This window comes from Bos indicus x Bos taurus, chromosome 4, assembly GCF_003369695.1.
Source record: "Bos indicus x Bos taurus breed Angus x Brahman F1 hybrid chromosome 4, Bos_hybrid_MaternalHap_v2.0, whole genome shotgun sequence".
Classification (NCBI taxonomy): domain Eukaryota; kingdom Metazoa; phylum Chordata; class Mammalia; order Artiodactyla; family Bovidae; genus Bos; species Bos indicus x Bos taurus.
Window position 1 is genome coordinate 68,585,288 of NC_040079.1, and position 12,165 is coordinate 68,597,452.

The following is a 12,165-nucleotide window of genomic DNA, read 5'->3' on the forward strand; positions in this document are numbered from 1 at the left end:
TAGAAACTTAACTACTGACCTTGCCTTAGAAAGCCTACTTAGGATTTATTTTAGTTTGATATATGCTGTATATTTCAACTAAATTATTTAGTTTAACTTGAGTATTTGAAGAAGTGTTAGCACGTCACTTTTTAGTTGGGTGTTTGCCACAAAACCACCGTATTTCTGGTCCTATATCAATTTTCCTGAGGGAAACACACATTAAAATCATATTATTTAATTTTCAGATACTGGCTGAAAGCCAAGTACATTTATTAACAATTAAATCCTTTTGACAGGTCCACATCTCTGAGAGTGAAAACCAGACCAACATATCTTTCAAACATACATGCTCTGGAACTAGGAAAACAAGGAATATTTATTAGCAAACTGTGCAGTTGATTTGCTTATGCAATCATTTATTAACTTAAATAAGACATTGTGATTTCTTGAGCACTGTCATTCTTTAAAAACAGTGCCTGTGGGTGGGCTTAGCTAGGAAATATAAGGTGTAGAATTTATATTTGTGGAATTTAAGAACATTACTGTTGACTAACCATATATATAATAGTTCTTACTGACTAATGAAGCTAGTCTAAAAAAATATTTTATATGAATAATAGAACTTTACCTGGAACTGTAACAATTTTCTTAAGAGTTACTCTTTGCTTCAGGGCTTTAATTTTGGTTAGTTTTTGATTCATACACAATAAAAGATCAACAGTATCAAGAACATACTATTTTGGGGTCCAATAAGACAGAGATGAGGCAGGGAGGACTGATCTAATTTTTCAAAATGCATTTAATTTTATGAATGGAGGAAACCAATCAGAAAATAAATCTGTGCTAAGTGAAAGTTGGGCTTCATGAAAATGTTCAACATGAGGGGAAGATGAGGATATATAGGAGGTTAAAGCGGTTTGGCTCTAATTCAGTTCAGTTTTATCACTTTTCTTTCTACTGACATTCCTTACTTTTAGAGAGTGATTTCTTTTTCATCACGCCCAGTTCTCTTGGTTCAGAACCATTATGTATTATTTATCTTAGGTGGCATCATAGGATCTATTCTTGGAAGCCTTTATTAGGCCCACGATTTACTTGCCTGTAAAGCTGTGCTTACATCTTGTACAGTATCCATTTGTGTTGACTTTGGAGGCATTTCCTGTAGTCAGAACTGGGAAGTATCTGTTTTGTGCCGCGCCCCAGTGGGCTAAGCTCAGGGGCAGGCCCAGTGCTCCGCTCCGCAGCACTGACCTTGCTTGGTGCTGGCCTGGCAGGGCAGAGAACTAAAACTTTGGATCTTCACCCTCCAAACTTCTCACATATAAAATACAGGCTATCAAAATATATAAATAAAAATTACAGGAAGCTAGGTTAAGTTTGAATTTCAGCTAGGGAATAAATTCAATTCTAGTGGGAATTGGGAAACAAGTTGAACTTATTCCCTAACTGAAATTAGTCTCTTTATATGCAAAATATGGATAATAATGATACCTATCTTCTAGGCTTGCTTAAAACCTGGTGCATATGTATATACATTTTATGTAGCGATCCTTGTTAGGTAACCTGTCGAAGATTGTGCTCAAGTTTTAGAACCAGTGTTCTAATTCAGGGTCCCAGCCTGCATGTTGCTTAGTCAACATGATGTCAATCGCTGAGAACCCCCAATGAGCTAATGACAGCCTAAGTCCGTCCATGCTCGGGCTCAGTTGTGTCCCACTTGTTGTGACACCAGGGACTGCAGCCTGCCAGGCTCCTCTGGCAGAATCCATGGGATTCTTCAGGCAAGACTACTCTAGTGGGTTGCCATTTCCTTCTCCAGGGGATCTTCCCAACCCAAGGACTGAACCCGTGTCTCCTGTGTCCCCTGCATTGCAGGCACACTGCAGGTAGATTCTTTACTCCCTGAGCTATAAGAGAAATGCCAATAAAAATGTAAACATTATGTTAAAAATATAAATAGCAATAGCAACATCAGTTGCCATGTGCTAATTTTTAATTACTACTCATCAGGAAGCTTGTATCAGTCTTTATATGTATAGGTAAGGCTGAAAATAAAATTCAGGGAGGTAAAAATGTCTCATAAATTTCCTGGTGAGTCCATTTTTTTAAGTTGTTCATTCAAACTAGGAGATTTGAATTTTGAAATCTATCATTCTTTTAAAGTGGACTCTAGAGAAATTAACAATCCATAGAGATAGAACTTAAGTATTTAACATCTCCCCCGGTGCCTTGTTCAGCACCTTCCTGTTCAGTACCTTCCTGTTGCTTCACAGCGGCATCTGAATATCTCAGCATGGCATTTGAGGCTCTCCACAGCTGGCCATGACTCCGATTTGAAGCCTCAGGCCGTATTAATTCTCAGTCATGAGCTCCCCTGGGACCCTTGTCATTCCTCACTTCTGATGTTTTTTTCTGCTTTCACATCTTTCTGTGACTTGGAGGCCCTTCATCCTGGAAAGCGTTTGCCCTATCTCAGTCATGGGAAACCTTTATCTCCAACATCCAGCTCTTTTATGACATAGCCTTTCTCTCCTCAACTGACTGGCTCTGTTGGGTGATTTTTCTGCTCTACCATATAGTATAGCGCTTCCTCGCAATTGTATTTCACTTGTCTCCCTGACTCAGGTTTAGTTTCTTATGGTCAGAACTTTGTTTTATTCTTTTCTCCATGTGCCATAGTACCAGAAACAGTGCTTTCCCCAAATTTAACCCAACAGCACATACTTGCTGTGCCTTGAGTTGAAATTTTGGGAATCCCACCAAATAAGGCCGAGTTGCATTAGGCATGCTCATGATGACTAGAAGTTATGTTTTTGGCATTTAAAACAAAGTTTTCCCTTTTATTAAAAATAATAATACATATTCACTTTAGAAGACTTGTGAAATTAAGGACACACACAAAGGGGGGAAAATCATGAGTAAACTACCTTCCAAGGGCAGCAACTGCTACTGTTTTTTGTTTTTAATTTTTTTTTAATACAGAAATACTGTGTGTTTATCTTTCTCAACACAGACAATACGGAAAGGTAGTAAAGACAAAAGGGTGAAAGCAGAGGCTTTGAACCCCCAAGCCCAGTACTTCACGATTGTGTGCCCCTGTGTGTTAGCCACTTGATCCCTCTGAGACCCAGTTTCCTTATTTGAAAAACAAAAATACTAATACTATTTTTTTTATTCCTGTGGGGGTTTTTAGAAATCAAATTACAAAGGGTTTTGATGGTCTTTTGTACACTAGGGAAGACTATGTCAGACTGTATTTGAGGATGAGTCTCTGGGTACTTGCAGAGATCAGATTGAATCCTAAATACCAGCTCAAATTGGATTTGTGCCTGATTCTGTACCTCAAATTACAGATAACCTTCACATCACTAAGGGAGGAAGAGGGGGACTAACTTTTACTAAACACCTACTATGTGCCAGGTTCTCTTCTGTTCCCTTCCTTGTCTTTCCATAGCCTTCTGAAATTCCTTTTACATCTGAGAGAGCTGAATTCAGTGATCTAAGCCATTGGTCATCGGAGAAGGCAATGGCACCCCACTCCCGTACTCTTGCCTGGAAAATCCCATGGACAGAGGAGGCTGGTGGGCTGCAGTCCATGGGGTTGTGAAGAGTCAGACACAGCTGAACGACTTCACTTTCACTTTTCACTTTCCTGCATTGGAGAAGGAAATGGCAACCCACTCCAGTGTTCTTGCCTGGAGAATCCCAGGGATGGGGGAGCCTGGTGGGCTGCCGTCTATGGGGTCGCACAGAGTCAGACACGACTGAAGTGACTTAGCGGCAGCACCAAGCCATTGGTATTGCAGGATTAAAATGAAGGTAGGTCTTGCTTCACATCCTATGTTCCATCTTCACTATGGTAAGAAATACTTTTGTGGGAAAATATCTTTATGGAATTCCTCTCTTATTATGGAAATGTCCAGTGATTGAAGGGCAGTATTTGATTGGGTACATAGACTATTTTGAGACACATTCTCTCAGGAAACGTAAAAGAAGTTGGGATTACTTCATGTAGAAAGAGTGGATTAATTTAAAAGCCATTTTCTGGATCGTGAGAGGAAACAAGTGGTGGATATCAACCAAGTACCTTTTACTTGTCATTTACCTTAACCTACCTTACAATGCAATTTACAAGCTTTCATAGCATGGCTTCTTTAGATCTAAAAAGAACTGCTGAGAGAAGCTACGGAATGTATCTCATAAAATGTTTGTTTTGAACAAGGTAGATTTATCTTTTCAAGACTTATTAATAGCCCTATTTGGAGGTAGAAAACTAGACTCAAGATGAGTTTCAGGAAAACATCATTACAAATTCTGTTGAAGCTGTGATGAAAATAAAATGATATAATAGCACAGAAGATCTAAAATGATATTACAGCACAGAGACACATGAGGGTGCTCTAACCAGCTGCTATAATAAAGGAATTAAACTGCTCAAATATTAGGGGAAAGTTAAGGCCTGTTGTGATGGCAGTGTTGAATTCTCATGCGTAGCATTGGTTAAACAGAACAATCTTGGAATAGATGGCTTTTCTTTTAAAATGTATTGGCCCTACTCCTCCCCTCCAGCCCCACTTAAAAAAGTAGAAAATGTTCATATTGGACAATTTGGGAAATACTGAAAAGCAAAGAATAAAAAAACAAATGAATCAATGTTGCTGTCAGCTTTGGAGGCTGGGGTTTACTAGAGCCAGGTCAGTTGGAGGCTTAGCTCAGGAGGTTTGCCTTCAAACACAGCCCAGCCTGTTCTCATTTTGATTCCACAGACCTTCTGCTGGTAAGAAGGGGGAGCCGAGGCTGGGGGTCTAATGACCGCAAGAAGAGAATTAGAGACGCATGTTTATCTCAATACATTTACTCTCATTAAAGTTCATATTCACTGACATCATGCATCTCCTTGAAAAAGTCTGCCCACCCACCATTAATTAAAGCCACATTTTAAAAAGTCAGTGTGTGCACTTTTATTCCGATCAAAAGTAGCCTCCTAAGTTTTGCAGAGTAGGCAGGAGAATATCTGAGGTCTGACAGCTGTTCACCTCTACCCAGTGAGGAATCATGTGATTTACATTAAAAGTCATATTGATTCAGAGCCTGCAGTATAATAGCTGAGATCTATTGTCTTGAAGAATGGAAACATTCAATATCTAATGACCTACTAAGCAAAATTAACATTTATTTTGATGAGTCAATGTTATTTTGGATGCAGTGTATAACCATATGCTCTTATCTGTACAGATAGTCTGAGAGATCCGTATATTGTGCTTGAATAATTGAGCAGCATTCTCCTATCAAAGACACCACACTTTATAACCTATACATGTGGTATCAATGTCAAAACAAAGGTCAATGTAAATTTTTCCTTATCTGAGCCATTGCATAAACAGTAATTACCAATAGTTGTAGGATTGCACAACCGTAGTCTATATTCTTGGCAGCAGTCACTGTAAGTTCATAAATTCATGAAAATAAAGGATGTTGATTTTCAAAGTTCAAGAAGGTACTGTTTGTAAACAGCTCAGGTCACACTCATCTTATTCCATGTGCTAAGCAAGACTTCTTTCCTTCCAACTTCCTTTAAATGCGATCTGTTCCCTCTGTGAGCCCAGTAAAAGGGTTTTCAACCAAACAGATCTGCATTCTTTTCTATTCTTTTTCCTATTAAAGCCCCCCTGGGGACTTTTCAATTTTATGCTGATCTTTCTTTACATATTAATATCAAGCACATTTTTATTTTGTGTTGATAAAAGACAAATTATGGTTATCTCTTCTCATTGGCAATTAGGTTATTTTAGAGTGGTTCTGACTGAGTGTTTGATTAGCCCAACTGGTTTATGCTTTTTTTACACAAAGCCCTAACATGCAGCATTCAGATTCTCTCGTTATTCCGGTCATGCCACCATATCCCCAAACATGATTCATCAGTGGACTGATCTTTGGCATTAAAATGGTTTAATCCTAGGCCAAACCACCCCGCGGCTGGGAGGTGAAACCGGAATTGTAGTCCTGACATTTCTTGTGATTCTGCAGGTGACCTTGAGCTCTGGAGGGTCTGTTTCCTCATCTAACAAATAGGGGTTAGGGAATGAATACTGACCAGATACCCAGGAAGTTAGGCAGGACTAGCAGTTAAGGGGCCAAAGCGCCTCTGGGGCACGTCTTCCCCTGGTGCATTTACTCATCCAGTACCAGAAAACCCAAGGTGGGGCTTTCAAGAGTGAAACTGGGTTCTGGTTTTAAAAAGAGCCTCCCTGAATCTAGAAGAAGCCAACAAGCCATGCCTGGTGAGCTGCTTTCATGATAAGTTTGAGAGAAGATGTTCTTGGTCTTGACACCCCTTAGATACAAGCATTCGCTGTCCCATCCATATGTGGGAAGCAGCCCTAGCCTCAGCCACAGATGCTGTCTTGTACTACATGGTACAGTATGCAGAGAGACCACAGACATTTGACTGTACACACTGCCAAAAGCGGTGGGTGGACTCTTTCACCTCCGCTGTGGTAGGGAAGGTGGAGTGCAGGTGGGATATTTCAGCCCAGTCGGTGGTATTCTTTAGAGCAGACAGCTCTGGGCTGGGGGACAGTGGGAAACTGTGATGATAAGCATTTTTGTAACTCTCGGAAAGTTTAAGATAAGCTTGGCTTAAGTGATTATAAGGCCATGCAGTCTACACAGTGAGCACTGTCGCAGCCCATACCTTCCTGCCGGCTCGGTTGTTGTGAAGATTCATCAGGGCTCTGGCATCCTTGCCTTTCCTTTCCTTGGCATCCACAAACGCTCTGGCAAACTTGATCCCATAGTCAATGTTATCACTGCAGCCACCCCAGTCAAAAGTGCCCTTGTTATCCTTGGCGGTTCCCTTCTTCTTTGGGTCACAGGAACAGGATTTTAATTCTCCTTGGCTACAGGCCCTGGTGATGGCAAATACAACTCCAGCTGAAGAGATGGCGTAAACAAACGCAGATTCCCGGCTACCTGTAACAAAGATGTGTTCTTAAAAGTAGTCTGGAATGGCTCGTTGTGAATAACTTTCACATGATGGCTGTTTAATACTTGTTCTGCCTCTGACAAAGTATTCTTGAAGAATTCTTTCCTAGAGCCAAAGCTCGCTCTTGAGTATTTATCATTGCACTTATTACAAGCCTTTGTCAATTTGGATAACTGTGTAACAACTATCCTTAAAGTAAATAGAATATAAAAGAAAATGCAGCAGGAGCCCGCCCTGCACACGTTAGTCTCATACATGTGCTTTCTTTAACCTAGAATCTCATGTGTCCCAGAAGAGAAGAGACAAATGTGTCTAGGCCTTCGTTTCCTCCTCTACACCATACCGTCTGAATTTTACAATTCTGTCGTTTCATAACATATTTTGGTATTCTAAAATACCACTACAGCTCTCCTGGAAAAAACCTTCCAGGCATTATTGAGGACACTCAGATGCATGTAAATGATTATTACTGAAATGCTGAATTCAAAGTAATCTAGGGGCTGAGGTGGGAAGACAGTTAGGGGATGCCATCCCCTCTTGGCATCAACTTGCAAGTAAGGGAGAGATTTTTGGAGGCAATATGCAATATCCTTGAGTTACATGCTGCATCTAACTATTAAGGTGAATTTACTTTCTTCTGGAACACCTGCGCTAATCACTGGTATTGGGTGAAAGACAGTGAAAAGCTTTTCTTTGGTTTTTCTGGAAGGAAACAAATTTACCGCTTATAATTAGACCTGGGCAAGAACCCTTTGGGGTGCTTTCTTAGAATTGTTCTTTATTAGAGCACAGGCTACTTTCACTTACAGACTGAAAGGTACATATTTCAGTGCAATAACTACATTAAATTATTTTAATAATCTGTAGTAACTCATAACACGGTGTTGTGCTATAGTGACAGATATAAGGCTCTTTAGGGTCTGTGTGCACCTCATTTTTCAAGTGGAGCTGTATTTCATTGTTATTAGCATGCCTTTTTATTAATGGTTGCTGCAGCAAATATATTAACAATCAAAATAGAAGCTGAACAAGCTAATGCCAATGCAAGGAAGCAAATGGAGAGCCATTTGGTGATTCAATATGTCAAAACGAGTGTGACTTTTTGAACCACGCAGCTGGGAGAACAAACCACCTTTTCGCATCGAAGCCCTACTTGTTTCCGTTTGTCATTCAGTGCTAAAATTTATTATACATCCCTTACAATATCTGCTCTGCTAGTCTCATTATTAAAAATCAGGAAAACGTATCTACACCATATTAAATGGCACTTACCTCAGCCTTCAAAAAAAAATCTCCCCTGAAACCTCTAATCATCAAACAAACCAAGAAAAGGAATCAATCATGCCTTGAAGTTAAGTAGAATCAATTATATGAATATTTGCCATAGGTAGCAGGTAGTGCTCTCCGGAGAGAAATGTGATGGTCGTGGGAGCTGTTTTAGGATTCCAGATTATATTATAAGGATCACAGATGATTTTCTAAGTGAAATTGAGATGTTCTGTAAAAACTGATGACTAATAGATGGAGATGTGGCTTAATCTCTGGTAGTAGCTTTCAGATAAATAAAATTTTTATCTTACCCATTTTTACTGTTTAAGAAAATACCTTGTCCACAGTCATCCCATTGGTCTGCTAAAACCTGGTTTTGAATTTGGAGTTCAGTGCCCACATTTAGAGATATCACATGGGGGGAAATTCTCAAATGCATAATCTATTATGCACTAATCTTACTTTTTAAGGAGAAAGAAGAGAAACTTCAGGAGGTGGTCTTTTAGGGGAAAGCTAGGGAAGATCCAGAAGATAGAATGTCAGTGACCAGACAGTATTTTGCAAGTTGGTAGAGGAATGAATTGCTTACTCATAGACTGCATCCTGGCTTAACTTGCAAACAAGTACATTGACTATTGGCTGAAAGAAAAAAAAATCCTTCAAAATCTGCTACATTTCAGAAATAATTTCCAAAGCAAAACCATCACCTTTCTGAATATGTGTCATTTATTATTCAAACTCATTACTAAATAGTTAGATATTTGTTTATTTAAATAAAAAAAATAGCACATGGAATGACTTTTCATTTTACCTCCAGATGTTTTGGTATCATGTAGATACAGCCTTAAGATGTTTTCAGTTAAGTGTCTTAGATGAATCACTTAAATGCTATGTGCAAAATAGTAGCACATTTCAAGAGTTGGCTTTGTAACAAAATAAATTTTGATCTTAGGCCTTTTAGAAAAACTGATTCTGCTTAAAGCCATTGCAATATTAAACAAAATCCAAATCTGAATGGTGATATTTAGACTTCCTATTATGTTACTATTGAAGTTTCTCTAATTTTTGGTTTGAGATAAGTCAAGCAGTATTTACTCAGTGTATAGGCTAGTATAGGTGACTGGGAAGGCAAAACATTAGAAGCTAGGCTTTCTGGAAGGCTATGGATTATGCAGCTCTTTTTTAAAATGCTTGCTTTAAAAAAAAAAAAACACAAAAAACGCAAGGATGCTACCTAATGACCTTTTTTTTTTGTGTAAGGCTTACTCTAGAATTCTGGAGGTATATGCAAATTCTTGTAGGATTATTTTTAAGTTTACTAGTTTTGTTTACATTTCTCTGCCCATGTCTGGGGACAGCCAGTTCAATGAGCAAATTACAAAAGTTCCTAAAAATCGTTCTGGTCTTACTCTTGTTCTCTGAAGAAAAAGAAGCAAATGTTCTCCATTTCTCTGTGACCACGGGGTATGTTAGTAACTTTTAGGTTCTCCTCGTATATGGTACTGCCCTTTGCCTTTCCTATTCATCTATGAGAACACTTAGGTTTCCGAAGGAGGCTTCTTTATAACTCTAAGATGTGAGTTTCCCTCCAAGCAATTAATTGAAAACTCTTTGGATAACTTCATTGGAATTTTGTGATTATTTCCAGGATAAGCTACCTTAGGCCAAATTCAGCCTTCCCATAACCAACACAAAATCATCACTGACAGTCACAGGAGTTTACATAAATGTCCAGGAAGAAATCTGGCCTTCTATGAAGATTGGAAAGAAATTGTGTAGCATGAGTGTTCTAAGTTTTGAGTGCTTTGGCAGAGCATTCGGCTTCATATGAAAGAAATCTGAAGGAAATACAGTTATAATCTCTAATTTACCTGAAGCCTTAGATTGAGTCAAACTTGTTATGCTTTCTCTATTTATTACCTTTCCCCTCTCAGCCACAGTACAGCTCTGAAGAAACCAATATTGCCAATATTAAGTTAAAGTATTTTATGAATGAATCTCCAGCTTTGGGAGATATACTGTCTTTAGGATCAGTGGTCAAACTTGCTTCCTTTGATTTGTGATCTAAAGGGTTTTTTTTTGATTATGAAGACATCTTAATGGATTTTCATAGACAGACTCTATAGGTGATCATTTTATAAATGAGAGCTACTCTTAATTTGTAGTCATTATAATTTGTAATCAGTTGTGAGAACTTTGAAAAGGAACACTCCTAATACATCTTAAATACCGAGAGCCTGTACATAATATATGCAAAGATTTCTTGTGCCAGATATTTGCAAACTCTCTTTGACAAGGTCCAGCACTTTGATTGATTCACTGGTGAACTAATCTAGGTGAAGTCTTAAAATTCCATGTAGCTGAAATTTATTATTATCATCCTTTCAAAAATTTTGCGATGTCATATCGAAACTCCAAAAGGAATGCAGAAGAATATAGTTCTTAAACTAGAGAATAAAAGTGCAGAATATCGCAGTAAATTAACTTTAGGGATACACTAAGAGTGAGAGCACTACGCCCTTGGGGGATTTTTAGAGACATTCAGTTATGCATTTGGCCTCATAAAACCCTAGGGCTATGATGATTACATGATAGAAACACCCTCTGTTAAGCATTACCAAGTGCACAGCCTGAACGATTTTCTTAGGAAGGGGGTAGGGGAGGGCGGTGGGCAAAAACAAGAGGAAAGCTTCCTGTTTCTGCGATTCACACATAGACTGTTGTGTTTTCAGTCAGATTTCCCAGTAGCAAATGGGATGTGCTGCTTCTTGAAGAAACTGCTAAGGCCAGGTTAAGGGATGGGTTTTTTTTTTTTTTTTTAATAGGATTTGATTTTCAGTTAATTTTCTCTGCTTGTATATAAGCTAGTGAGCTACTTTCCACATTCAGAACATTTATTATGTAATTATATAATTTTCAATGTGCTTTCTAAAAAAAGTAAAGAAACCACAGGCGTACCCCATTTTATTGCACTTTATTGCGCTTCACAGATACTGTGATTTTTTTTTTTTTTTTTTACAAACTGAAGCTTTATGGCAACCCTGCATTGTCAGATGACAGCATTTTTTGAATAAAGTATTTTAAAGTTAAGGTATGTACATTGTTTTTACAGTAGTTAATAGACATGTATACATAATGTAATACACATATATATAATTTAAACATAACTTTTATATGCATTGGGAAACCAAACAAATTCATGTGACTTGCTTTACTGTAGTGACTAGTGATCCGGAACCAAACCTTCAATATCTCGAAGGTCTACCTTGATGTATTCACGGGTCTCACCCTACCTTCCATAAATATCTTTCTGCCTAAAACGTACCTGGAGAATAGGTACTCACTGCAAGTTTATCCATTCATTCATTCAACCATTCAATGAATGAGTGCTGCCTACAACATATGAGATACAAGCAAGATGCAGAGAAGGCAGAATGAGTCCCTGCCTTACAGAATTTACAGTTTACTGGGTGGGGGTGGGGGGGTGGAGTTCAGAAACAGAGTGACCCAAGACTGAGTAGCTGAATGGGAAGTCAAAGGTGACAAGCAGAGGTTTCTCTCTGCTTTTCAATCACACTGATTTGTTATTGTAACAATGACCATTTATGGCCAATAAAAGATGTGGGCATTCTTTCCCAATCTTCTGCTAAATCCTTCTGGTAGGGTCAGGTCCCAGAAAGAAGAGTTTAAAAGTCAAGAGTGCTCTGTGGCTGCTGCTTCCTTTTCTCCTAGAGACAAAATCTGAACCTGGAGGGACAGGCAGGGTTATGAAGGGACATGGATGGACAGAGCCAAGGAACACTGCATCCTGACCCATGATCAGCCTCCTCCAAAACTTTAGACAAGCTTCTTGATTTCTCGAGCCCACATCTGTAAAATAGGGCCAATGGCACCCAACAGAACAAGCTTCTCGACTGAACAGAATGCAA

General features: G+C 38.8%; 1 protein-coding gene across 1 annotated transcript in view; it reads right to left on the reverse strand.

Moving 5' to 3' along the window:
• Positions 1-12,165, reverse strand: part of WNT2 (Wnt family member 2) — a 43,899-nt gene that overhangs the window by 28,928 nt on the left and 2,806 nt on the right. Inside the window, exon 3 of the mRNA XM_027539610.1 lies at positions 6,677-6,954. Coding sequence (XP_027395411.1) covers positions 6,677-6,954 — 278 coding nt within the window. The remainder of the gene's footprint in view (positions 1-6,676; positions 6,955-12,165) is intronic.